General features: G+C 53.1%; 1 protein-coding gene across 5 annotated transcripts in view; it reads right to left on the bottom strand.

Annotated features, from left to right (window-relative positions):
* Positions 1–5,580: 5,580 nt before the first annotated feature.
* Positions 5,581–27,956, bottom strand: part of SLC43A2 (solute carrier family 43 member 2) — a 39,135-nt gene continuing 16,759 nt past the window's right edge. For all 5 annotated transcript variants that reach the window (XM_078068082.1, XM_078068083.1, XM_078068084.1 and 2 more), the window contains 9 exons: positions 17,360–17,452; positions 15,791–15,924; positions 15,504–15,706; positions 14,883–15,029; positions 12,209–12,347; positions 10,715–10,847; positions 8,584–8,657; positions 7,075–7,198; positions 5,581–6,531 (listed from right to left, as the gene is read on the bottom strand). In XM_078068082.1, coding sequence (XP_077924208.1) covers positions 6,370–6,531; positions 7,075–7,198; positions 8,584–8,657; positions 10,715–10,847; positions 12,209–12,347; positions 14,883–15,029; positions 15,504–15,706; positions 15,791–15,924; positions 17,360–17,452 — 1,209 coding nt within the window. In that variant the 3' untranslated portion in view covers positions 5,581–6,369. The remainder of the gene's footprint in view (positions 6,532–7,074; positions 7,199–8,583; positions 8,658–10,714; positions 10,848–12,208; positions 12,348–14,882; positions 15,030–15,503; positions 15,707–15,790; positions 15,925–17,359; positions 17,453–27,956) is intronic.

Below are 27,956 nucleotides of genomic sequence, written 5' to 3'. Positions count from 1 at the left end.
TGTTCGGCGGGAAGCCTGCTTCTCCCTCTCTCACTCCCCCTGCTAGTGTTCCTGCTCTCGCTGTCTCTCTCTCTGTCGAATAAATAAATAAAATCTTAAAAGAAAAAAAGAAATAGACAAGCAGTTGCTTTGGGCACTCAAAAGAGGCAAGGAGGCCCTTTACTTACTCCTCTTCTATCTCCCTACCTCTGACAGTGTTTGGCCTGCATATGCTTGAAAGCTATTTGAGCAGCCATGATAATTAAAAGAAAAAAATTATTTTTGAGCCAACATTTGAAACTGGGGATTTGGGTTTAGGGGGCAAAGGGAGAGGGAGAGAGAGAATCCCAAGCAGGCTCCATGGTCAATGCAGGGGCCCAACTTGGGGCTTGATCTCACAACCCAGAGATCACGACCTGAGCTGAAATCAAGAGTCAGACACCTAACCGACTGAGCCGCCCAGGTGCCCCTGAAAATGGGGATTTAAAAAAATAATAATAAAATTTAGGATTTTCAGCTTTTCTTTTTCTTAAAATTTTTAAAAGATTTTATTTGAGAGAGAGAGCATGTGCACGAGTTGGGGGGCGAGGGGCAGAGGGAGAGGGAGAAGCAGACTCCCCCCTGAGCAGGGAGCCCGACCCTGGACTTGATCCCAGGACCCTGAGATCATGACCTGAGCTGAAGGCAGATGCCTAAACCGACTGAGCCACCCAGGCGCCCTGGATTTTCAGCTTCTCTTGAAAAAACTCAGAAGATCTGACAACACTAGGCTCATTTCCACATGGCCATGATGGTGTCATGACTGCCCCTTAGATGGAGCCTGTGGCCGTCCCCCCAGGTCCTCCTGTGTCCCTGGCACGGAGGTCAAAATCTAACAACCCCTGCATCACCAGAGACCTTATGCTGTGGCTCTCCTCATATTAGAGAAATATCTCTCTGAGCTGTCTCAGTCAAACACGGGAAAAGGAAAGGTAGCAACAAAGGGATGTGGCAGGCCATCTACATCCATCCCCTGGGCGTCAAGCCCCCTCCACCCAGCCAGGCTGCCCCTTCCCTCCCTGGGGTGGGGATCTCCTTGGGGATTCTCTGGGGACACCCAGTGGCTCGCTCTCTATCTCTTGCTGCCACTGCCCAGGGCCCCGGCAGGAGGATGGCCCGCTTGGTGGGAAATCTCTAGGAGGAGCAGTCATGTCCATGACCACCACCTTAGGACAAAAGAAAAGGGACGAGAGTGAGCTCCCTTTAGAACCACAATTCACCAGGAGCCTTGGTCTTCCCACCCAAGAGGCCCCTTACTCTGTCCCTCCCCCACCTCTTGAAATGGCAGAGCGGAAGGCTAAACCAGCAAAGCTGGCGGCTGGCAAGTGCAGCACAGGGGAGGGGTGGGGGTCAGGGAGCTTGTTTCGATCAAGTGACAGGGAATCTGAGCAAAAGGCAAGGGGCAGAGAGATGTGTGACTTAGGAAGAGACACAGAAGCGGAGGAGGAAGCAGTTCTTAGTCATTCTCAGCATACATTTATTGAGTGCTTACTGTGTGCCAGGAGGTAAGCCAGGTGCCAGAGACAGCATGGAGCAGGACGTCGGGGTCTGTTACTGAGTTACGGTGACGCTATTGCCCCTGGTTAACTCGGGGAACCGATGAATCCTCCAGGCACCACTCGGGACCCAGGCCTTCCCAGCCATGGGAAGGGATTCGGTGAGGCAAGACCCCCTCCCTCTTCTCTGGCCAGCTGGAGAGGTGGCACGCAGACGAGCCCCCACACATCCCTCCAAACGCGATCACACCGGACGGGCCCCGAACACACCCGAACACACGCGTGCACACGCGCACACCGGGGCACAGCCGAGCAGGGGCACAGGAGGTGGCATGGACGTGCTGCCCACATGCCGCGATCGGAGTCACCCCGCTTGGCATAAACCGGCAGGTGCCTCAACATTTAGAAATTATCTCGAGAAGCTTTGGGGCCAAATCTCTTAACTAAAATGTGAGGCATAAAAGAAAAACGGACAACGGGACCACTTCTTAAAGCTTTTGCATAGAGAGCGTTTCTGAGAGGGAGAGGGGTGAGCAGCAGACCTCCCTTCCTCCACCTGGCCACAAGTCTCTTCTGGTCCGAGGTGCCTAAAGCAGATGTCTGATGGTAAGGATGGGCTTACGGGAGGGGGTGGTCTTCGCTCCCTGGGCTCTCTGCACGCCTCCAGAATCAGAAACATAACGCTCTCACTTGTTAAGTACCTACGAAGTACCAAGTAGACCACTGTGCAAGGGCTGTGTGTCCATGTTCACCTGCCTCACAGTGAGGGCATTACCTCCATTTTACAGATAAGGAAACTGAGGCTCAGGACATGCCTAATGTCACCGAGATAGTATTTGTGGTGGGGCCTCTAGCCTCTGCTCCTCCTTGGCACAGGGAGATGGAGCCTCATTCTGGGATGGGGCTGGGAGCTGCCAGGGGCCCCGGTTGCTCTCAGATCCACCCCGGGAGGCTGAGAATGACTAACTCAAAGGTGGGCACGCGGCCTGCAGAGACCCAGGGGCCCAGGCAGTGGCTCCCTGCGGGCAGACAGAGCTTTGCCCCGTGGACGGCCACCCCTGAGGACGATGCCACACCTCCTTCCTGGCACCACATCCTCACCCCAGGGCTTGGGGAAGTTAGGGCACGGGTGGAAACAGGCTCACAGAGCCCACCTATTCTCCCTGACCTACCCCCAACCCTGGCGGTGGGGTGCTGCCGCCTATGAAAACTAACTCCTTCATTTTGGGGGTCTCGGGCTCCAAGTCCTCATAATCCCACCATTTATATGTCCCTTGAGTTGGGCCCCTGGTAATTGGTACAGATAAGGCTCCTCACCACCCCAAGAGCCCATGCGAAGCCATTGTATTCTCCTTCAGAGGGAGGGGAGCTGGTGCTTAAATAGCCCCCCGAAGCCCAATCTCATGGAAAGGACTTCTCAGAGTTCTCAGACAGGAGCCCCTCACCACAAAGTGCCAACTGCTTGTCTGCACGTCCCCCTCCCCAACCCCCCTACGTAGTCACTCAAACTCACATAGGCTGACATGCAAGTGCATCAGAAATTCCACTGGGCTGAATGTATTCATGCTGCTGCCTGGGGCAGTCCTGCCTATGTACCCCCAATACCAGGTGTGTCCCCATTTCAGGGTCCTTGGGGCCCAGGGCAGTATGATGTCCCCTCAGACTACATAGCCCAGGGCCACGACGAGGAAGGTTGGAGCAGACGTTCTTTTGACCAGGCCAATTCCGGATACAAGCGGGAAAGAAGAAAGAACAAAACAGAAGGGGACCCCCAGGGGCCTGCAACCATACCTGTGGCCTTTAGGAGGGTTGGAACCTTCCCCCAGGAGGGTTTGGAGAGAGCCAACCACAAAGGAATGACTAGACTCCTAGACAAGAGTCCAGGGAGACTAGAGAGGAGGGGACTCCTGACAATGCTCCCTAGGGTGGCCCAACCCCCTTCCTCACTCTGACCTCACTCCAGGTATCACTTCCTGTTCCTTCCCACCGGGAGCCTGAAGAATGCGGGGAGGGGAGGTGGAGACAAAGGTCTGTGGCCCCTTGATGCCCACTGCCTTTGACCAGCCCGTGGTCCCGTCCCCTCCCAGGGCACTCCTCTCAGGGTTGGGGGAGATTTGCTCCCCCAAGCACCCATCAGCCAACACGACTCTATGAAGTAGAGCTCAACCCCTGCTCCAAGGAAGCTCTTGGCTCGAGGAAATGGAGACCATGCCTGGCTTTTTGCTTCCCTTCCCTGGGGCTGTTGCTGGCCCTGCTCCCAAGGGCCAGGTGGGCCCTGGGGCTGGAGGTCTGAATGGAATGTCCTGGTCTGGAGGGCTTTGGATTCTCTGAGGACTTCCAAAGCCTCTGAGTACCAGCTCTAATCTTGAGCAAGTGACTGTACCCTCCGGGCCTCGAGTTTTCCAGCTATAAAATAGGAATGGTGTCTAACTCCTCGGTTGTCATCATGATGCTAGGATGGTAACAGGAAAATATGTAACCCATCAACTCCCTAGGTCAGAGCAGAATGAGGTCTCCAACGTTTGGGGGCACAGGATGGCCAGGCGGGGCTTAGCCGAATGTAGACTAGGCCAGAGGTAACAGCTGGCCGTCACATTTCTAACAAGCGCCAGAGGTGTTCCTGCCGCAGGCGGCCACTGGGCCTCGCGTGGAGGCCGGCTGCGGCCGCTAAAACCCGGGCCCCCTCTGCAGCACACCGCCCCTGCTCTTGGGGCCCCCCGGTCCCCCCGGGAACACGCCGGGTGCAGCAAGTGCCCGCTGCTGTAAGAAAACACGCTTGACTTTAACCCCGCGTTTCCCAGATTTGACCATCTTCTTTCTTTTCTCTAAAGTAAGTTCTATGCCCAACGTGGGGCTCGAACTCACAACCCCAAGATCAAGAGTCACATGCTGTACTGACTGAGCCAGCCAGGCGCCCCTGACTGCGAAAGTTTTTGTTTTTAAGTGAGAATAATTAACATCTTATAGGAACTAGTGCTCTGAGGAATGGTTTGGGAAATGTTGATCTAGGTTCTCTCTCCTTTTTAAAAATGTTTGTTTTAAACAAACGTTTTTTGCTTTTTAATGTTTGAGTGGACTGGACGGAAGCCTGGGAAAATGAGGTGTGTTCAAGGTGCTCAACTGTTCATGCAGAGCTCAAATTTGGGCCTGGGTCTCTCCCTTCCTGTTCTCCACCAGTTCCCCTCACTGCATTCTGCCTCTGTCTCTTGGAGCCCGAGACTCTCTTGGTGTCACCCTTTGTCCTGAGCTCAGGAGGAACCCTCAGGGCGTTTGAGCCAGGAGTAGGAAATCTGAGTAGGGGATGGAAAGGGTCAGGATTCGCTGTTTGGCTGGGATAGACAGCAGAGGAGGGGTGGCCCCCACTTCTAAAATGTCTGCACAAGCCCAGTTTGTCTGGGGGCGAGCTCGGGGAGTAAGGTCTTCTTCTGGCCCAGCGCAGCTCCCAAGATGGCAATCACCCAGAGAGACGGGGAGCGACTGGGTATGACTGGGGCTGGTCAGTGGCAGAAAAATCTTGCCTTGCCTTTTCTTCTCAAGCTCAAAACAGGCACGTGTAGCCATTAACTGAAATGCTAGCAGGGGCATCCCTTCCCAGGAGGAAAATGGATTTATTGCTTTATAAAAAGGAGTCTGGTAAAACTTAAAAGACCCGAAAGTATAAACCTAAAAATCAACCCGCCCTGCTGTGCACTCCCAGGAAGTCTCAGACACATTTCTGGGGGCAGTCAGGTGGCGGGTGGCTGGACAGCCAGGCCAGCCTGGCAGAGGACAGGGGCCTCTCTCACGTAAACAGCTCCAGGGCCCTGGAGGAGCCTGCCGGCAGGGGGCGCTGCAACCCCGCAGCCTCAGACAAGCTCCAGGTCCAGAGCGAGGCCGCCTCCGGGAGGATAAGGGCAGACACCCAGAGCCCACACCCCAGCTCCACCCCACACACATCTCTCACACATCCCACACGTCACGCACCCCGAGGCCCCTCACCATCCATCTCCGCAGTCAGGCCCGGCCCTCCATCTGTCGGCAACAGCCTGACTTCCACCCCCATACGAACAGCTGTGTGTAGCGGGTGCCCTGTTGGTGCTGTTTTAATTCCCTTCAGGTCACAGACTGGATGGAAGGAGGCAGTGGAAACTTGCTCCTCGCCCTGAGGGAGGAGGTGAGGGACTGCTAATCAGCCTTGTCCTTGGCCCCTGAGCGGTGCCTGGCTATCCAGTCCTCCATCCCCTCCCCAGGCTTTAAGCCAGGGGGGGCTTCTCCACAGGCCTGTAACAGGAGGCCAGGTCATGGACAGGCCACAGGGGGCTGGAATTACAAAGGAGTTAGCACCAACAACAGGAAGCGGGTCCTTCCTTCCTCAGGCAGCCTCAGACTGGCCAAGGGAGGAGGTCGAGGGGCCAGGCGAGGGGGAGCAGACAGCGCAAGACTTTGTCCTTGGGCAGGTGTGGCCAGTGGGCATGCAGCCGAGAGGCAGGTGGCAGGCAGTAGATGGCAGACCCCACTGCTTTGGCAAGAGGCAGAATCCAGACACTTAAGGGAGAGAGCCTGCCTGCTGGGGGGTCCTCCTTGCTCCCCCTGCAGGCACCACGGAGCCTCAAGGCCCCAGGGCCCCTCGAGGGTGGCAGAGCAAAGCCCACGGCAGCCCTTGCTTCCAGCAGTAGGAAAATCGCACATCCGGGCCCTCTCCCGTCCTTCCACTGCAGAGCTCCGAAGCAGGACCAGGGCCCTGGGAGGGAGCGTGGGCTCCAAAATGTGAAGGAGAGGATCCTGAGGGTGCATGGAGGTCCTCTGGGATGGGGAGAAGGACACTGGTGAGTCACTGAAGCAAGGGCAGGAGGCCACAGTTCTGAGGCGGTGGGCGCTACACAAAAGCCTCCTGGTTGGAGGAGCCGTTCAGCTTGAGGAAAAGCTTGTCGTCCTCCCTCTTCTGCTGTAGCTGCCTCTCCAGCTGGCGCCGGTAGCAGATGAGGTAGAGGGGGAGGCAGAACCCCAGCATGCTCAGGCCGAGCAGCCCCACGTTCACCTGGAGAAGCCGAAATGAGAGTTGCCATCACGTGAGGCAGGGGACGGGGCAGGAGCTGTGGTCTTTCGCAGAGCCCGGCTCAAGACCCTTCCCCACACTCATGTCTGGAAAAGGTGAGGTCACAGGAGAAGAAAGGAAAAACTGAAACTGGAAGGTTCAAGCCGTCTAAGGGCCCGTCGTTCCACATTCCAGCGTCAGAGTTTCCCAGTGTCCATGGCCGCTAGGAAGCCCTCAGGGCCCAGGCCCCCACCTCTGACCTACTGACGTGAACATCCAGGGATGGGACCAGGACTGGGGCAAGCTCACCGTGCCTGGTTAGGAATCCCAACCCCTGGTGGGAGGGCCACCCCAAAATCAGGTCCAGAAAGGATACTTTTCTCCTCCTGCCCAGCCACCAGTCACCAGGGGACCCTGAATCGATCCTAACTGAAGTCCCAACTTGCCCGCCGTTGGGGCTCTGGAAGCTCCTGAGGGATGCCTCCCAGCTCGGAGGCTGCAGAGTGGGGCAGATGCCCATAGCCCACAGCCCCAGACCCTTCTTACCCAGAGGGGGTCTCCTTGGAGGGGACCCATCATGGCCAGAAACAGGGGCTGCTGCAGGAGGGCGAAGAGCGCACTGACCAGTGACTGCAGTCCTGTGAGGCTGCCAAACTGGGTGGAGGGGTACCTGCCGGGACGATAGGGGACCTGTCACCACAGGTGCCACTCGCGGGCTTTCCAAATGCTCCTCGGCCTCGGCCTGGCCCCAGGGGTGCTGGGGCCTCCAGGCTGCACATCTGGCACCGGAGCAGAGGCAGGAGCTGCCTGAGAGAACAGTGGGGGGCCTGCCTTGGATTCATTTCTGCTAAGCAGTTCTGTGACTGTGAATTGCTCTTTCAGACCAGTGTGAGACCCCAGATTCTGGAGGACCCCACCCAACCCGGGTGTGCCCCAGGTCCATGGGTGTCTGGCCGGGCTGAGTGGAAGGAGTGGTGGCGGCGGGAGTCTGGGAACCGGGCCCGGGGAGCAGGCTGGACGCGGGCCCTGGCTCGGCCACGCCCTCGTCGAGAGGAGCGTTGTGTAATCGCGGAAACTCGGCATCACGCTCTCGGTGGCCTCTCCGACTCTGCCAAGGCAGCAGCAACTTCCTCCTGGCACTGGGTGCAGTGGGGGACGACATGCAGACCTGGGATGACCCCCGTGGGATGCTGCTGGAAGGGGGACAGAATTCTGACAAAACCTCAGCGAATGTCAGGCTTTGCGGCTTTGCGGCCCCAGAGGCGGGAAGGGGCTCCCAGCGAGGAACGAGCGAACCAGTCTTTGGTCAGAGACACAGCAGATGGTGTCTGAGTTCCATTTTTTTTCTTTTAAGATTTTAAAGTAATCTCTGCACCCAATGTGGGGCTCAAACTCAACCCTGAGATCAAGAGTTGCACGCTCTAGCGACTGAGCCAGCCGGGCGCTACCCCATGAGTTCCATTTTTGAGCCAAGCCCCAGCCCAAGGGGGAAGAGCAGCTGTGGTGGTTCCTTCTGCACGTGTGGCCTCTTGGAAAAGGAGGCAGGTTTCATCTTAGCCTTGGCCAAATGAGAAGGCGATGGGCGGAACCAGGCCCTTTCAGACTCAGGGTGAAAACAGTCTGACACATTGTGGGCTCAGTTACCCATGTCATTGCCCCTGCTGAGGGTCATCGGAACATCGACACTCAGCTCCGGGGCAGCCAAGCCCACCCCTGGCCCCTCCTGTGGGCAGCCAGGGGCGGTCCCAGGACGCAGCTGAGCGGCAGCCCCGAGGCAACAGCGAGCTACAAAGGAGCACGGCCCCTGGCTGGGGAGCTGACTTCGTGTTAGATGCCAAGGCCTGTGGGCACCCAGCCGTCTGCCCGCCAACCCACTTCTCGCCAGCCGTGACCGTCCCTTGACACAGCCAACAGGAGTCCTGGTACCCGTCCCCCGATACAAGATGAGCCCAGATGCCCGGCTGGCCCTCTCTGGAACCTCAGTCCCACCACGAGCCTCCCCCAGGCCATTCCCTTACCACGGGCGCCAGGCCACCCACAGCAATGGGCACTTACACAGCTGCATACAGACCCCCGACAGCAGAGTGGATGAATCCTCGCACAACCGTGTGCAGGATGAAGGACAGGATCTGACAGAGGGAGAGCAGAGCGTGAGGGTCCTCAGAGGTCCTGAGCAATGGGAGCGCTGGCAACCTGGCGTGGGTGCGCACCAGGTCTCCAGGGCCCGTTCCTGAATTTTCAGGAATTTCGTGAGCCAGCTATTAAAGACAGTCATGACTAAAAATTAAATTTGTAAACTTACAATTAAGTTATATTCAAAAAAGGTAATGGATACTCAAAACTCCTCCCTGAATTATTGCACTATGTTTTACTAGTATCTGTGCTCTGGAGGTTTTTACTTCTCGTGTGGCATCGGTGGGACTACTGCATGACGGCGCGTCACCGCCAATCTCTGTCCAACTCCACAATCGGGGCTTTCACGCTGCTTAAAATCAGCCACGATGGAAGCGTTTGCACCATGGAAATTGGCAAACATCGAGTAAAGGCTCCTCCTGCCTCCACCAAGGATTGGTCGTTCTGTGTGTATCGACACAGCACTAAATAGATCATTAATCATGACTTGATCTCCTACCTTTGCTGATCTGAGACTTGTGCCCAGAGGTCTCTGTGCCTGGTCATCCAGGCCCTATAGGCAGCTAGTTTTCCTTCTCCCCTCCCAAGTTAAGCTCAGCTTCTCAAAAAGGCCACCGCTGGTAGGCTGAGCAAGCTCTAAGAAGCACTTGTAAATGATTCCCGAGAAGCACGAGAGCTGACCATCTTGCCACTAGGACCCTTTGTTTGCCCTTTGCACACAGCCCTGCCGTCCTGTTCAGCAGCCAGGACCTGTTCCCAGGAATGTGGGCGGCGGAGGGGGCAGGGGCTGCTCTCTGCAGTGCTGAAAGAGGGCTGTGCCCCTCTGTGCATGCGCATACCAGTGCGGGCTCCCCCTTCCCACTTCCTTCGTCTTATTGCCTCTGCAGAACTTCTCTTTCAACGAGAACTAAGTAAAACAGAAAGCAGATGACTATTCCTACTGAGCACTGCCCTTCGATCGGACAAGGTGGTCAAGACAAGGATCTGCCGGTCTTGTAGAGAGGGCAGCCACCGGGAAGCTGGGGGGCACCACGGATGCAAGGACACTCTCACCGGGAACTAGTACAAGCCTCCGACGGTTTACTCTGGTCTGCATAGACAGCGTCAGCACATACACGGGGTAGTACCCACGGTTGGTGCACACCTGGGTGCTCAATGTACTTCAACGTGTGGCCACTTGTAAAAAAGAGAGACTCTCACTTTCCTTCTGGACCTGGCCCAAGATAGTATCTGGACTTGGTCTAATTCATGCGGAAGCAACGCCATCACTCATGACCCTTCAAAGTTCATGAGGAGGACAGAGATTCACGGTGATGCGCCATCATGCAGTAGGCCCACCAATACCATATGAGAAGTAAAAATCTCCAGAGCACAGATAATACTAAAACATAGTAAAATAAGTAAGAAATGATGAGTTTTGAGTATCCATTACCTTGGGGATTGGCACCAGAACACTTTAATGGACCTAAAGGTAGAGCTGGGCAGATGACAAAATCTACTTTGCTCCCAATCTCAGCCAAAAGTCAGGTTTCAAAAGCATCAGAAATCTTGTGTAAAGGAATTAAGCTTTTGAACCCTGATGCCCAGTGATCGTCACCATCTTTCTCACCCTCTACAACACAGATACCCTGTAGGCACTCTTGTACGGAGAAGCAGATGGTCCCACCGAGGCCATAGATTGCCCAGACCTCTTTGGACAAATGCAAAGCAAGTAGCCATACAACTCCCCCATACAGCTCCAGGAAATGGTATGATGGTGGTGTTCGTGGCATGCAAGGTGCCCAAAAGGCCACGAAGAATGATACCCCTTCACAGAGAAGAGTCTTCTGTGAAAGATAATCCCAGTTTCATTTAGAGCTCACCCCCAGCATCAAGCACAGAGCCTGGCAGGTAAGAACCTTCGGTAAGTAACAGTGGGCTGGTTGCTTGCTTGGTTGGATTAAATGAATGAAAAGTCACCCCTGTCTTTGTGGATGGCTTCCATGACACATCAGGTACCTTTAAGTCTCATTGTCCCATAGCCCACCTGGCCTCTCCTTCACCCCACACCCACCTGTAGAGGCAGGTTGGGAATGAGGCAGGTCACCCCAAAGCCCACGAGCAGCAGGTTCGTGAAGGCGAAGGCCCGCATGGCATTGGTGACTTTCTGGATCTGCCGGTCTCGCTTCTTCTTCTTCTCCTCGCCTCTGTGGAGACAGAGCACACACTGGAGTTGGGGGCTTCCTGAGGAGGATGGGTTCTCCCAGGGAGTCAGGCCTCAGGAGAAACAGCTTGTGGACAATGCAAGACTCAGAGACTAATGCAAGCATGTCCGAGGGACTGTCAGGGCTAGACCAGCACTAGGGACACTCCCACTGCACACTCCTGACTGGGCACTGAGTGTGAACCTCAGTGGAGAGGTCGGATATGAGAAGACAGCTATCAACACACAGCACTGCCTCAGTGAAGACTGAGCACAAACGATCGGGAGGCAGAGAGCGGAGTGTGCCCAAGTCAGGATTTCACCCAAATGAACTGGCTCCGACTTCACCCAAATCCTGCAGGGAGCTAATGATAAGTCAGATAATAAGTCAAATAAGGGAGGGAGTGGATTTCCCCTTTGGGGGCAGGAGGGGGTGAAGGAGAAACAAATATGCAGCAGATGGAACCGGAATGGGCACAATCTCTTGGCTCTAGGACCTGACCTAGATAACAGAGCATTCTCGGTAATTATTTCCTTGTGAATTCACCATTACCGATTCCAGGCCCAGTGCCCACACAGATACCCCATGGACGACTGTACAACATCCAAGCATGAGTGCCAAGTGCTGGAGACATACGGGGAGTTCCAGGCCCACCGCTTCCTCACTATGTGACCTCAGGCAAGCTACTCAAAGTCCTAACTTCAGTTCCCGCAGTCGTAAAATGGGTATAACCCTAGTATGCACCTCATCGAGGTGCTGTGAGGCTTAACTGAGATGCTCTGTGTTAAGTGTTTGGCACAGGGCCTACAGCAATAAACGTTGCTTATTACGTTAAGGCGGAGTCATGGAAGACGGCATTTAACTCATCCTCTGATCTTGGAGCCCAACCCTTACAAAAGCGGGGTCCAGCACCTTGTTGAATCCTGACAATCATGAACAGATCTAGCAATGCATACTGTGGGTGTGGCAACTTACTGCTCCCACCGAGGGGAGTGAGCCTTGCAGGCAAGCAGGACCGCGTCAACATCGCTCACCCACTGTGCTGGTCGTCTGAGTGCAGTCCCAACAGCAGAATGGCTGGACACCCAGTGTCCGCACACACACCTTCCTCCGCCTTCTCCCCTTCTTTCATCCAGCCCAGTGATACCCTAACTTTTGAGTACCCAAGAATCGTCATAAGGAAGCGATACACTTAAATGTGTGCTGAGCCCCGAGAGAGAGCGTGTCTTAAAGCCCTTACGAGTAGCTCTGGGCACGACCCGCTCTCGCCTCCTGCGAACTTCAAAACCCAAGCTGCCCACCCTGTCCCCGCCCCTGTCGGACTCTGGGGGCCAGGAGCCAGGGCACAGGCCCTATCTACGCACTGGTTGGCATCTTTCTCCTCAGGCTCCTCGGAGGCATCTTCACACTCCTTCAGCCTCCAGTCCATGATGTAGCCAATGACAGGGGCTGTCAGTAGGCAGAGAAGCTGGAGCACACCGAAGATGGACGTGTAGAGGCCGACTGGGGAGGAAAACGGGCTGTGTCACGGGGAGGCCCTAGCAGAAGCCTGGGGCAGGTGCCGGGTGGAGTCTGAGACTTTACAGACCCTTCTGGGGTCTTCCACAGACCACCCCCTGGGTCCCTGGGGGCCCTGAGGGGTGCTTAGAGACTTTAAACTCTGAAATCAAAGCCGGAGCAACGGGAAGGCACCCCATCCTCCTTTCCACATCTTCTGCTTATTTCCAAGAAACGGCTAACGAAATCCAGTATGTCACAATGACCTCCCAGAGAAGCTCCAGGAAGTGTCTATGACTTGGGAACCACAAAATTACCGATGCCTGGGACTGAGGCTTCATGTGGGACTAGCTGTTAGTTTCCAGCCTCTAGCAGTATACCAGGAAGGCACCACTCAGAGGGGCTCTGATGTAACGGCTCCAATCTTCAAAGAGCAGTAAAATTATGACGGGGACTTTTTCAGGCAAACAGAAGCTGAGTTGACTGCCCCTTTCCCCACCCACAGTTCTTGCCAAGAGGGACGTTTCTTGGTAAAACAGAGACTGGAGGGAATATTGCAGTGTTCTCTGACGTCCCCTTGCTTACCAGTGGCCATCACTGCATGAAGAAAGCAAAAGTAAGAAAGCAGAAAGGAGAGAGGTTAGCAGCAGAATCTCAGAGGTTGTTACAGGGAAAAGGGGGGGCGGTGGAAGCAGGCTAGCTCTGGGCCCAGCACCCATGCCATTTCCCACCAAGATCTGACTCTCCGAGTGCCGGGGGGAAGCCGAGCTTGAGCCAGGCTTCTGGGAACAGAGGCGCTAAGGCCCAGCACGGGCCTCTGCGGATGGTTTCCTGTGTGCTGAGGCCTCAGTCACATGCAGCCGGGGCCTCGTCACAGGCGGGCTGGCGAATCAGGCCTGCGGTGCCTACCGAGCACCAGGACAGGGAAGTGGTGTGGGTGCCAAAGACTGGGCAAACCGGGCCCCTCAGGAACACTGCTCTTTCAGTTACCTCCAACGGCTCTCTCTGGGAGGGAGGGAGGGGCACAGCATCCGCCCTGACCCCAGCCCAACATCCGACACCACGGGTCTCCCTCAGACAGCCAGAGCTGGTGTCTCTTCCATTGCACCAGCTCCCTGGTCCTGCAGCAGCCCCCCTGGGAGCCGCTGGCTGGGGGGTGTCGGGGGCCATGGCTCACAAGAGCAGAACAGGGAAAAACCAATGCCCCGTCAGCTGCAGACTGAATTTCCTGGCCCAACTTTCTCTACTTCTCGAAACTGACTTTTTTTTTAATTGACTTTCTGAATGTGGGAAACAGTTGAGAAAAATTCCTCTCCGGCAGCAAGAGGTTTCTTAGAGAACTGGAGTAAAGGCCCACGACTCAGTGACAGGGAGATCTGCCTTCCAAGAGCCGGTGCGGGCCCCTTCCCTGGACACTCCAGGGGCTTCTCGTCACCAGGCCTGAGCTTGTAATAGAGGGTGTTTAGACATGATAGATCAGCTTTCCCCAAAGTGCGGTCCACAACGTTTAAGGAGTGTTACACAATAGAAATGTTCTGTGGTAGAAATCTGGGGCAACATCACTGGACAACACAAAGCTAAAGAGGTGAGTTTTTCCTCTAGGGCTGCTTGGGGCCTTCACCGTGTCAGGCGTCATCACGAAATTTTGCAAAGGCACGTAACAGCCCGTGCTTCTCCACTTTGCTTTGCCACGGGACGCCCACTTTCACAGTGGACCAGTGCTGTCTGGGGCCCTTTGTCATCTTTCCCTTTTGTTCAAGCTCGATTTCTCATCCCCTTTAAAAACTGTATTTGACTCCTTGCGATGCCCAGTGTAACTTCCCCTAGGGAAAAACAATTAAACCAACAAACAGTTGCACCCCAACGGGGCTGCCAATAAAAAGGATTTACCGACTGTGTTTGTCCCGCTTAGGGATGACTAAAGCTGACTCAGCTCAGGCCCTGAGGAAGTACTGATTTTCTTTGTAGAATCAAAACCTCTAATCAGCTGAAGACCTTGTGTGCTGTTTTAGAAAAGTGGCATGTGCGTTATCAGTTCTGTTTACCAAATTTAACAAGCCTCAACTGGATCACACACACAAGGAAGCCTCTGCCTCGCCCTCCCAGTTCAGGGTGCAGATCCCAGAGCTGCAGACTGCCCCAAAGTTTCCAGCGGATACTCAGCACACAGCCTCCCCGAGAACCAAGCCTGCGGTTTCCAGGGGCGGGGAGATGCTTGCCTTTGGGTGGGCCCGTCTTTCAACAAGCTCTCAGGTGGAGTACTCCGTTCTGCACGGTGTTTTCATTTACAAACATGCAAGTCAACGGTCCCACGCCCCACACCCTGAACACATGTCCTTATTTCAGTCTCCCTCCCCACTCCCTGCCCAAACTGGGACATTCTAATGGCCACAGGAGAGAACAGTTGGGGCCTGCTATTTCCGGTCCAACCCGGCCTAACACCTTCCAGGCAGGGGGCTTCACCTCAGGCAGGCAGGAGTGACCACCGCTCGCGGGGTGCCCTCTTGTGGGTATGTGCACTGAGGTCCAGGGGCCACCTACCTACGTCCTGGTCGCCGTTGACCAGGAACTTGAGGATGTTGTTCATGGCGCCCATGTAGAAGATGAGCCGCAGCTGCGTGATGCACATGGTGAGGAGGCTGAGCAGCAGGATGGGGCTGAACACGCTGTGCATGAAGGAGGGGGCCGCTGCGGGGAGGAGAGCGAGGGCGCTCAGGAGAACCGAGGCCTGCACCCCCGTGGCCCACAGCCCACCCACCATCCAGGGGCTGGGTGGACCATAAGAGGAGGCCTGGTTTGCTGCCCAAATCACCCTGTGCTGGATGCAGGGATGGGCCTGGGTGAGGTTAAATGTGTGGGTGCTGGACTTGGGTCACCCAGGTGTGTGTGGTGAGTTGGATGAGTTCCTTACCCATTCGGGGCCTTAGTGTGCTCATCTGTAAACCAGGGTGCGGGGTGCCGCCTGCCCTCTGGGGATGAAGTGGCAATTGCGTGGGACGGCACCCACAAAGCCCTCGGTTGCTGCTGGCCCCAGTGAAGGGGGCTGGGGCTTCCAGGTTGGATTGGCTGCCTCCTCCCCGTCGCTGACGTGTGGGTAGGGGCGCAGACCCCCCTGCCAACATCCTAGGCAGGCCTCAAAGGTGAGGGCCGTGAGGTGGGTACCTGCAGCGTCTGGCTTGCACTTCACCTCCAGGTCAATGGTGGACAGGCACAGCTTATGGCCCTCCTGCAGGGCCGCCTGCTCCTTGGTGCTCCTCATGGAGCTGCCCACGCTGAGGCGGCGCCCCACCGTGGTCACCTGCTTGTAGAACTGCTTCCCTGTGATCTTGTGGTCAAAGCCCAGCCAGCTGAACTTGATCTTCACCCTGGAGGCCACAGGAGAGTGTCCATTGGTGCTGCCCGGGACCCTGGCCAGGGTGGGGGTAGGGGCAGACGCCGCGTCCACTTACGAGTAGTCCATGTCCTCCGGCCCCGGGAAAGGCTCCAGGGGCCAGTTAAAGAAGCAGTTGAGGAAAACCAATCCAGAGCAGCTGGCCCAGACCACGAGGATGATGATGAAGGAGACACCAAAGTCGTAGATGACCTGAGAGGCACAGCAGGGTCGGCGCAGGGCCAAGGGGCAGGTTAGCAGAGGGCAGCCAAGGCCGGTGGGCAGGGGCATCTGGCAGCTCTGCTCTCCCTGCGAGGAGCTGTGGGAGGAGGCTCAGCCCTGCCCGGCTGTCTGCTCATCAGATACCCTGCATCCCAATCATCCCAGCTTCCTTGGCACGTCATTAACCCCCTGTGCCTCCAACCTGGGCCAAATGTCACCTCCTTGGAGACGCCTTCCCTGACTGCCCCCCGGCACTGTCACATCACTAGTTCCCAGGGAACAGCCCTGGCTGAGATTACGGACTTCTTGATTACTTTCCTTGTCCCTTACTAGTCTAGCCCCCTGAGAACAGGAACCCGCTAGCCTTGTCCGCTGATGCGCCTTGAAGAGTGCACATGGTAGGTGTCAAAAAATACTCAAGGAATGAACCGACGGATGTCTCCCTTTGCTCCTCTGTGAAACGAGCGTAGTACTGGCATGCACCCTCATGGGGCTTTGGTGAGGGCTAAGCATTGGGATCCTCAGAGTGCTCAGTACAGGGCCTGGCAGGTGGGAAGCCTCCTGAACACGAGCATGTTAGCTGTTAGCTGTTGTCACTGCCACCATTTATTTCCAACGCAGGAGTCCCCAGTATCCTGGCAGACAGCTGCCCAGCCCCCACCCCTGGGGTGGGGGAGGGAAGGGGACCAGCAGTGAGACAGCAAGAAGAGGTAGAGGAGGAACTTGTGGGCTTTTCCACACTCCAGAAGCGTGAGAACCCGTAGAAGTCCACAGGATGGCTGGCCCCACACCGTCCAGCGCCTCGATTCCCCGGTGGCCAGCCCACATCTAGGACTCCTTCTCATCTATGGCCTCCCTGCTAGGTACCGCAGGAAATGGGATTCGACTTGTGTTGAGGCCAGAGGTGGGAGAAGCTGCTTCTGAAGCATGGCAGGAACAACAGTACTTGGAGTGGGGACTAGGAACCGGTGGACTGTGAGGTGTTTGCTTCCTCCTGACCCTGCGTGACTTCCACAGGCTCCGAATCCTGCCTGCGAGGGAAACAGCTGAACCAACTTAGCCAAGAGCCGTGTTCTGGCCAATGGACAGTAACAGCCCAGCAACAACAGACCGGGGGGTGGGGTGACCAGTGACAAACTAACTCAGCCATCCCTTTTCTCTACCCCAGTGCAGAAACAGCAGAAATGTAAAGGCGGCCTGCGGTAACACCCTGTACGATAGGCTTGAATTTTCCCTCCCCCACAGCCCAGTGGTTTTCTTTTCTTACTCCTGTGGTGCCCAGGTGCATCCTCCCAGGTGTGGGTGGTGGGGAGGGGCCAACCCCAGCTCCCACAGTTACTTCCCTCTTCAGAGAAGGTTGAAGGAGCCTTGGGAAGGGCCTCTGTTCAGACACTAGGACAAGAGGGTGAGGTGGCCACACCCTCACCTTGATTCCCGGGAAGGTGACTGCTGAGGAGGCATAGGATCCAATCATCAAGGCAATAAACGTGGACCGAAGGTCGCCAAACATGTTGGGTAGCTGAAAGACAAGAAGCAAGGGGGACCCGCTGAGAGAATGGGCAGCAGACTGGTGGGGGGGGAGTGGGGGAGGGAATCAGGGTATCCTCAGGCACCATTTCTTATCTGCTCTCCTCCCTGGGTCAATGAGGGGCGGTAATTACAGCTCATTGGAAGTTTTTCCCTTGCGACTGAGCTTGATAAGGAAGGCTAGATTAATGCAGAACTCGGACTCCGGATGTAAAGACAGAGCTGTTGGACTTCCTGGCTGGTGAGTGTTCCTCCTTCTTTGCTCGGGCACAAGCCATGGACCTTCCTGTCTTTGCAGGGTTTACATTGAGATGCCAGCGAGCGAAGTTGGGAGCCTCAGGCATCCCTCAAAGGGAGCAAGCCTGTTAAAAATAAGAATCTATTTGGGGATGAGAGTGTCACTGTATAAATAAAAATATCAGCGTCCCAGAAGGACCAGATGTCAGCAAAAGCTGCTTTCGGTTCTAAGACAGCAGGCTTCTGGAAGGTGCCAATCAGAATTCTACAGTTCCCTCAGGGCTGACAGGGGAGCTAGCCTGGGATTCCTGCTACTGAATTTCTAAGTGCAAGGAGAGCTCTCCCTCTCCAGGTGATGGGCACCTGAGAAGACCGATGGCAAGAAAGACTCAGTCTCTCTTCCCAGCAAGGTCCTCCTCACACCTCACAACAGCTCACTGAGGGCCTATCTGACACAACTTCAAAGCTAATCCCCCCCCGCCCCCTCCCATGACTCCACACAAATCCAGGCATGGTAAATTCGACAACGTATCACGGATTCAAACAGATGCAGGGCAAAGTACATCCTCCCCAACCGCCAGTTTGTGGCTCTCTCACTAGCCCCCGGAGAGGCTGCGCTGCCATGCTGGGAGGCTCTCCCATCCCATGCCCACAGCGTCCTGGGCATTGAGGATCACTATGTGCAGCGCAGCGCCAACCTGCTGTTCACACGGACCTCATCTATGCTCTCCCCGTTGCCTGGAATCATCCTGGGGTTTTCTTAATCATGGAGCACTGCTGCCTGCAAGCCCATCCGTTGTTGCGGAATGGAGACAGTTTGAACTTGGCTATTCCTGCCCCTCGTCATTTCTGCCTGTTTTGCCCACAGTTAAAAATAAGGAAGGGACGTCACCAAAATGAAGCGCTTTTGTGCTTCAAAGGACACCAGCAAGAAAGTGAAAAGACAACACACAAAAGAGAAAATTTTTGCAAATCCTACATCTGATATGGGTCATGTGTCTATATACTATGTCTATATATAAAGAACTCCTGCAACTCAATAATAAAAAGATAACCTATTTTTTTAAATGGGCAAAAGATCTGAACAGACATTTCTCCGAAGAAGATATACAAATGGCCAAAATAGACTCAACATCATTAATCACAGGGAAATGCAAATTGAAACCACAATGAGATATCCCTTTATACCCCCTAGGGTGGCTATCATAAAAAAATCAGATACTAACAAACACTGATAAGACTGCACAGGAATCAGAACCCTCATCCACCACTGGTGGGATTTTAAGATGGTACATGGCCACTTTGGATAACAGTCTGGCCGTTCCTCAAACAGTTAAACACAGAGTTACCATATGACTTAGAAATTTCACTCCTAGGTTTATACCCAAGAGAAATGAAAACATATGGACTCACAAAAACTTGTACGTGAATGTTTATGGCAGCATTCTTCACAATATCAAAAAAGTGTAAACAACCCCAATGCCCACCGATGAATGAATGGGTAGACAAAATGTGGTCTATCTATACAATGGAATAGTATTCAGCCACAAAAAGAAGTACTGATACATACTGCAACATGGATGAACCTTGAAAACATTATGATAGGTGAAAGACACAAGTCGCAAAAGACTACATTATAGTGTGATTCCATTTATATGAAATGTCTAGAATGGGCAAATCCATAGAAACAGAGAATAGATTAGTGGTTGCCCAGGGCTTGGGTAGAGGAAGCTGGGAGTAAATAGGGAGGAAATGCTAATGGGTACAGAGTTTCTATTTGGGTGATGTAATTGATTATGGTGATGGCTGCACAACTCTGAATATACTAAAAACCACTGAACTGTATACTTTTTTTTTTTTTAAGATTTATTTATTTATTTGACAGAGACAGACACAGAGAAAGCACAAGCAGGGGGAGCAGCAGAGGGAGAAGCAGGCTCTCCGCTGAGCAGGGAGCCTGACGTGGGGCTCAATCCCAGGACCCTGAGATCACGACCTGAGCCGAAGGCAGATGCCTAACGACTGAGCCACCCAGGCGCCCCTGAACTGTATACTTTAGATGAATTGTATGGTATGTCAATTTGTCTCGATATCACTGTTAAAAAATACGAGTAAGATACTTACGATGTTTTGGCATCCTGGGATTAAAGAGGAACATGAATAAATCTCTAGTATATAGGGGTGCCTGGGTGGCTCAGACAGTTAAGCGTCTGCCTTCGGCTCAGGTCATGATCCCCAGGGTCCTAGGATCGAGTCCCGCAACGGGCTCCCTGCTGAGCGGGGCGCCTGCTTCTCCCTCTCCCTCTGCCTGCCACTCCCCCTGCTTGTGCTCTCTGTCAAAATAAATAAAATCTTTAAAAGAAAAATCTATAGTATATAGCCAATAAACCATTTTATGACATGGGGCCAGGGTGGTCATCCAGGCTTCCCCCAAAATTCCTAGCACACAAAGAACTCTTCTTCCAGCCCTCACATAGAGTGGACCCTCTGTCCACTCAGGCTTCTCAGACAAGGTTTAAGGGGGAGAAAGAGCATAGAGAAATTCCCCCCAGTGGGAAACAGAGGAAATGTGACATGCTCCTGTGTGCCAGGGAACACCTAGCTGAACCCTAAAGGTGCCAATCTTACTCTTTGCACACCTGCTTCCCAGGTATGCTGTGGTTCAGAGGACTGTCTCAGTTCCTGAGTTCACATATTCGGGCTGCTCTGTGCTGGCTGATCCAGCAAGGCAGCCTTGTAGGGGAGTCATTTCTGGGGTCATATCTGCCCCAGGAAGAATCCAAAGATTTGTTCTGCTTATATGGAAGGAGGGAACCATTCCAATCGGGGATGCCACTCCAGCCAGGAAAAATGAAGGAAGAAAGGGATCAAGTGGGCTTAGAACCCAACCAGAAGAGCAGCTAGAGGCCAAGCGCCTGGTATAGGAAAGGCTACTTGGTGCAAAGTCAAGCCAGAAAAACATTCTTGTTGCTGCAGTCACCTCTGGGCACAAAGAGTGTCTCCAACTTTCCAACAGGGCTGGGAATACTCTAAAAAAGCAGACAGTGTTCTAGCTAGCCCTTTTCCTTCTACCTTCTTAAGCTCAAGTTTGCCTTAACCCTAACCTAGGACAGGGGCCAACAGAACAATGGACTTGGGGCTAGCATACAACCCTGGCTTGATCTTCTGGAGTCTTCTCCTCAGAACTAGATCCAGGACAGGGAAGAGCAGGAAGCTGGGAAAAGATACTGACTTCCCATCTGCCCATGGATGAGGCCCTTGCCTTCACACCTAGACAAGGACAGGAGCCTTTCAGCTGCCCTCCTTGCTGCTCGGCCTCTCCCTGCCCACAACACTCTTAGCAACACCAAGAAAATACTCCCCAACATGTTATTTTGGTCAGCAGGGCGATTCCTAGGGTGGGTAGAGCCTCAGGTCAAACCATACTACTACACAGCCTTCCGGCCAACACCTACGTCTTATATTTTAAATTAGGATTATTTTTCCTGATTAGAAAAACAATTTATGTCCATTGTAAGACATCTGAAACAAAGTATACATAAAGAAAGAATAAAATAAAAATCACCCTGATATAGTCATGTTACTATTTTGATATATTTTCCTTTAATCAATTTCCTAAAATACCTATAACTTTTAAATAAAACTGGGATCATATGCTACATACTGTTTTACAAATTTTTCCCCTTTTACATGATATATTATAAATGTTTTCTTTTTTCTTTCTTTAAAAAATTATTTAAGATTTTTAATTTTAATTATTTTAATTTTTTATTTTTTTAAGATTTTATTTATTTGAGAGAGAGAATGAGAGAGAGAGCAGGAGAGGGGGGAGGGTCAGAGGGAGAAGCAGATCCTGAGACTCCAGGATCATGACCTGAACCAAAGGTAGTCGCTTAACCAACTGAGCCACCCAAGTGCCCTTATTTTTATTTTTTAAAGATTTTATTTATTTACTCGAGAGAGAGAGTGTGTGCACACTAGCGGGGGAAGGAGCAGAGGGAGAGGGACAAGTAGACTGCACTGACTGCAGAGCCCCACGTGGGGCTCAATCCACAACCCTGAGATCATGACCTGAACCAAAATCAACAGTCAGCTGCTCAACCGACTGAGCCACCCAGGTGCCCCTGTTTTTATTATCTTTTATTTTTTAAGTAATCTCTACACCCAACATGGGGCTCAAACTCATGACCCTAAGGTCAAGAGTCTCATGCTCCACTAACTGAGCCAGCCAGGCACCCCTTTAAATGTTTTCTAACTTAGTATTCACCTTCAACATAATTTGTAATGACTGCCTGGTATTTCCTTATCTGGATGGTCTATAATTTATGCAACCATTTCTCTGATGTTGGAACTCAGGTCCTTTTTAATTAACATTCTTAAAGATAAACATATGTGCACACAGCTATTATTCCCTTAAGGTAAATGCCCAAAAGTAGAATCATTAGGCAAAAGGGAATACACATTTTTAAGTTTTCGTGATATTCCATGCCAAATTCCCTTCCAGAAAACTTACACCGATTGGTAACTCCCACCAGCAGCATAGAAGAGTGTCTATTTCACTGTATCCATCCCAGCATTGTGTGTTATCTTTATTTTTAATATTTGCCACTTTATCCACATCCTTGTTTTATTTATTTATCTTTATTTTTATTTTTTTAGATTTTATTTATTTATCTGAGAGAGAGAGACAGACAGAGATCATGAGCAGGGGGCAGAGGGAGAGGGAGAAGCAGACTCCCCGCTGAGCAGGGAGCCCAATGCGGGTCTCAATCCCAGGACCCTGGGATCATGACCTGAGCCGAAGGCAGCCGCTTTAACTGACTAAGCCACCCAGGTGCCCCAACATCCTTGTTTTAAAATCCATTTCTCTGTGTATACAGATGAAGTGAATCAATGACTGATATTTGCTTCAAAATAGTCTGGATGGTGGGTGGAGACAGTAACAAAGCAAGGCTGGTTATGAGTTGATAACTGTTTAAGCTGCAAGATGGGTACATGGAGATCATTATACTATTCTTTCTAATACCATGTATATATAACTTTTTCCATGATTAAAAAAAGAAATTGAAAAAATTTACATTTAGGGCGCCTGGGTGGCTCAGTCGTTAAGCGTCTGCCTTCGGCTCAGGTCATGATCCCAGGGTCCTGGGATCGAGTCCCACATCGGGCTCCCTGCTCTGCGGGAAGCCTGCTTCTCCCTCTCCCACTTTCCCTGCTTGTGTTCCTGCTCTTGCTATGTCTCTCTCTGTTAAAAAAAATAAATAAATAAATCTTAAAAAAAAAAAAAAGAAAAAATTTACATTAATTACTAATGACTTTGAACATTTTCTACAATTTTTATTTTTATTTTTATTTTTTTTAAAGATTTTATTTATTTATTTGAGAGAGAGAGAATGAGAGAGAGCACATGAGAGCGGGGAGGGTCAGAGGGAGAAGCAGATTCCCTGCCGAGCAGGGAGCCCGATGCAGGACTCGATCCAGAGACTCCAGGATCATGACCCGAGCCAAAGGCAGTCGCTTAACCAACTGAGCCACCCAGGCGCCCCCATTTTCTACAATTTTTAAAATCAGTCATTTACGGACGCCCTAAATAGGCAACGCTTCTCCCTCTGCCTGCCACTCCCCCTGCTTGTGTGCTCTCTCTCTCTGATAAATAAATAAAATTGTAAAAAAAGAATCAGTCATTTATATTCCTCATTTGTCCTTTTTTCCTATGAGGATGTTAATCTTTTCATATTGATTTTATATAGGCTCTTTATATATTAAAGAGTCACAGTTTGTCTACGTACTGCAGGTATGTTTTCCTAGTTCGTCCTTTAACTTCTTCTTAGTTCATGGTGGGTTTTTTTTTGACCAATACAAGTATTTAAATAGGTAGTCAAAGTGTGTCTCAGCTTTTCGGGTCTACCTCTCATTTATGTCAGATGAAATCCCTCTGAAAAGAACGTCAAGGGTGACCTTGACCAATGAAACCCAAAGTATAAACATCCCACCAATAGTCAATGTGTGGTCACAAAAGAATAGCAAGCACAGAAGAGAGGATTTCCCTGAGGACATTAATTATTTTTTAAATGTTAATACTAATTGTGTTTTATCCTTTAAGCTGCTTCCTTCCCTTCCTCCAAAAGCTGCCATACCTGCCAGGAGATTTCCCCCATTTGCTGTGCCCAGGAGCAGCTTGATTAGAGAATTTTCCTTATTATTAAATAATAATATATAATAACATAGCATAATTATATTAGTATAACATATAATAATAATAGCAACTATTTTTAATGCCTACTATAGGTATTATCTTAAAAGCCCTCAAAACAATGAGGTAGGTGTAACTTTTTACCCTCACTTATTGGGTATAAAACTCTAGGATTAAAAACGTCAAGGGACTCCCCCCAACTGGTCAGGGTCAAATTTGGGATTCAAAGTGGGTCAAGTTTCTGTGCATTGCCACTGGGATACTCTGCCTCTTGGAAACCTGAGTTTGGTTCCCAAGGCAATTACCCTCACCTCTCACCTTCTATTTGTTCCTTATTAAGCATTCAGTCTGCTCTCCCACTAGAGGTTTTCTACATCCCTTCTGATGCTCCTTTGGGACCTCTCTGCCCCCTTCTCATCCTTTGACCTCCCTATGGTCCAGGGCCACACCTTCAAGTGGACTTTCTCCTATTTCATCCTCACGTCTGTCTCCTCCTCCCTCCCACCCTCACCCTCCTTCTGCCTCCAAACGGCCTCATCTGCACAGAGTGGTTACTCTGGAGCCCTGATGATGGGAGGGATGGCTGAGCACTGGGCAGAGTGCCCTAGTGTGTGCCTCGTGGGCTGGGTGGAGGGGGAGAGCCAGCTTCGTTGCCAAGGAGGAAGCTGGAGCCAGCGCTACAATGACAGATGATGGGGAAAACACTCAGCACGGGCGGTTTCCTGACTCTGGACTCACAACTGCTCTCACAGGTGGGGAACACAGGCCCCCTCCCCAGGCTCCGGGGGCTTCCCCTAGCCGCTCTGCTGCCTCTGCATGGGCCAGGGCTGGAACAGGCTTGCAGGGCAGAACCCGGCCTCCAAGCCTGCCTTGCTCGCTCGGGGATACAGTGGTGACTCATTCTCAGCCCCTCGGCGGCCCTGTAAACAGGCCCTGGCTGTGTGACCTCCCCAGAGGGGAAAACAGCAGCTGCAGGCAGCACCCGCCTCCCCCCTCGCCGCCCCGGAGTCCTGGCCAAGGAACAGGGCTCCTGGACAAGGGACCCAGAGGCCTGGGCTCCAGGATGGGGACGACAGGCTGGCCTCCTTGGAGGACCCTCTCTAAGATGCCTCTCTACTCACGGGCCCCCAAGACGGGCCTTGGCTGGCAGGCAGGGACAGAAGGGCCACTGCGTCGCCCCTCACACTGACTTTGCAAATCCCCGGTCTCCCAAGCCCACCAGCTGGGGGCACACCCTGGGCCTCAGGGAAAGCCCACAAGGCCCCTTCCAGAGGTGAGCCTTGCCCAAAGGTGGCTGGTGTGCGCACCCAGGGCTCTGTACCACCTGCGTAGGCCGGGATCCAGGTACCAGTCTGGACAAGCAGGCTCAGCAAAGCTGGGCTATTTCCTAACCCCAAACAACTGGGCAGCTCCAAGCACACACTGCCAGGAAAAGGTCCTTGTGGTCACCTTTCCGCTTCACTGCTGGAGGGGTGGGGAGGAGGGACTCCACTCCCGAAACTACCTCATTTGCCTCCCCAGCCAGGTCCAGCCCCGCTGATGCCTCCACTACACTTTCTGTTCACCCCTGGACATGTCACATGGTGAAGCAAACTCACAAGGCAGAACTTCCGATGGGCGAATTTTTCCCAGGTCAATGGCTTTCAGCTGGCTATTTTGGGTTCTTAAGGCACAGGAGAGAAATCAAAAGACAGAACTGGCTCCAGGCACTGGAATCGTGCTCACCTGGCACCTAGGCTCCCAGAGGGCTGGTTGGGGTGCTGTGGGGATTTTCTCCTGGTTGTAGAAATGGGTCAGCCGAGCAGAAATGCAAAATTCCCACCCCCCAACCAGGGGGCATGCGCTTCCTTGCTGTACCCCGATTCTTTTCCTTCACCTCTTCTCAGTATTTGAAGAAGGCTATTTATTTTGTTTTCATCAAACAGTTGGGACTCCCATGGGATCATTTCTTCCTCAGATTTAAAGTCAGACTTCAGTGAGTCAAATAGGAAAAGTCCACAGAGAAATTTTTCATTGAGGACCCTGCCAACATTTTGTAACCACTCCTCCGGGAGGTTTCCAGCTCAGAACCCCCTGTCCCGCCCACACGGCGGGGGGGCGGGGGGGCGGGGGGTGCAGAGTAATGAAGTGGAAAAGATACGTCCACAATGTTGGCTGCCATCTGCTCCCATTTCTAAGCAACCCCAGGCCCTGGATCGCAGGGTGGCGGCCCAAAGACGCCGCCTCAGCCGCCGGCCGGTATTTACACTCCAGCCAATGAAGCGACTTAAAGGGTTGTACAAACGTTAGACATTGGGCAAACAGACCAAAGAGTGCTGTCCAGATGTCCAGCGGGGAAGCTGAGGCTCTGCACCTCAGGGAGTGCTCTGTTCCCATGGAGTGACCTGTCACCCTCCTCCCCTGAGGCTGTCACATGGCCCAGCTCAGACGCTCTGCTGCGGGGACCTGGGGGAAAGCCACCTGGCTGTCAGGCAGCCCACCAGGCATGGGATCCAGTCTTGCCCCTCTGAGCCTCCACTCTAGGGGCAAGGATCACCCACAAGTACAGACCTCTCAGGCTCTATTGGCCATCTCGCCCCGGTCTGTGGGGAAAAGGCATTTTGCCAACCTGAGGCCCCCTCTCCACCAATGGGGTGACAGCTCACAGCCCCTGGTCACTTTTATTTATACCACAGCCCATGCAACACAAACCTCCTTAGAACTCAGAAAGTCGGGGGCACCTGGGTGGCTCAGTCGTTTAAACGACTACCTTCGGCTCAGGTCATGATCCTGGAGTCCTGGGATTGAATCCCGCATCGGGCTCCCTGCTCCGCAGGGAGTCTGCTTCTCCCTCTGACCCTCCCCCTTCTCATGCTCTCTCTCATTCTCTCTCTCTCAAATAAATAAATAAAATCTTAAAAAAAAAAACCCTCAGAAAGTCCCCAAATTAAGGTTTCCATGGCAACACATTCCCCCAGATTCCCAGGTTATCACAGAGTGATTATCCAAGGCCCCAAAGAAGTTGTAGGAGATTTGATTTAGGAGGCTCCTAAAGGCAACCCTGAAGACTCCTTTGTCCCCCAAATTAGAGCATGGGTGGGAGACACAAACAGAAAGTGCCATTGTGCTGCTAGCTCGGCGTCTTTGGGAGCCGATCCTGACAGTTCTGCTTTTTAAAGTTCTGCTCTTCAGCCCTGCTCAGCAGAAGCCTTGGTCAGCCCTAAAACGTTGCCCAAGAGCTCCGGCTTCTCATTCCCCTTTTGGGGTCTATTCTGGAAAAGAGAGCCATGCGAGCCCTCATCTGAGACAGCACCGGACAGGAGAATGCCCACTGAGGTCCCTCAGGCCAGGGGCAGTGGCGGAGGGGGAAAATGACTTAGAAAGTGCTTAGGGAGTTGGCCCACGTACACAGAAGGGGGGGTCAGCAGGATGGGGGTGAGGGCATGGGTGTCAGGGAACAGTAACTGAGCCGCTTCTTGGCGCCTCTCGACCAAAGGCTGTGAGGCGTCAGATGGCATGTATGTTAGGTCTTGCCGGCCGGCCGGTCTGCACAGCCACCTCACTCTGCCCCACAGCACAAAGGCAGCGGCAAACAGTCAACAGCAGGCACAACTGTGCTCCAGTAGAACTCTGGTTACTGGGGCGCCGGGGGGCTCAGGCGGTGAAGCGTCTGCCTCCGGCTCAGGTCATGATCTCGGGGTCCTGGGATCGAGTCCTGCGTCCGGCTCCCTGCTCGGCGGGGGGTCTGCTTCTCCCTCTGCCTTTGCCCCCCCCCCGCTTGTGCTCTCTCTTTCTCAAATAAATGGATAAAATCTTTGAAAAACACGAAAAAATACAAAAAACGAAACTTTGTTCACAATCCGCACCCTCCCGCAACTGCGGTGGCAGCAGGTGTGAGCCCTGGAAGCCGAGTGGGGTAGAAGGGCTGTGCGGGGGGCAAGGATCACCCACGAGGACAGACCCCTCAGGCTCTATCGGCGGTGACCGCCGGGCTGAGTGCAGACACAGTCGTCCGCCGAGCGGCCTCCGAACAGCCGCGAGCCCTAGCTCACCAATGGGCCCCTTGCAACCGCCTACCGGTACCAAA

Source organism: Halichoerus grypus, chromosome 2, assembly GCF_964656455.1.
Source record: "Halichoerus grypus chromosome 2, mHalGry1.hap1.1, whole genome shotgun sequence".
Lineage (NCBI taxonomy): Eukaryota > Metazoa > Chordata > Mammalia > Carnivora > Phocidae > Halichoerus > Halichoerus grypus.
Note: the sequence above shows the minus strand (reverse complement) of the source record. Positions and strands in the feature narration are given on the sequence as shown.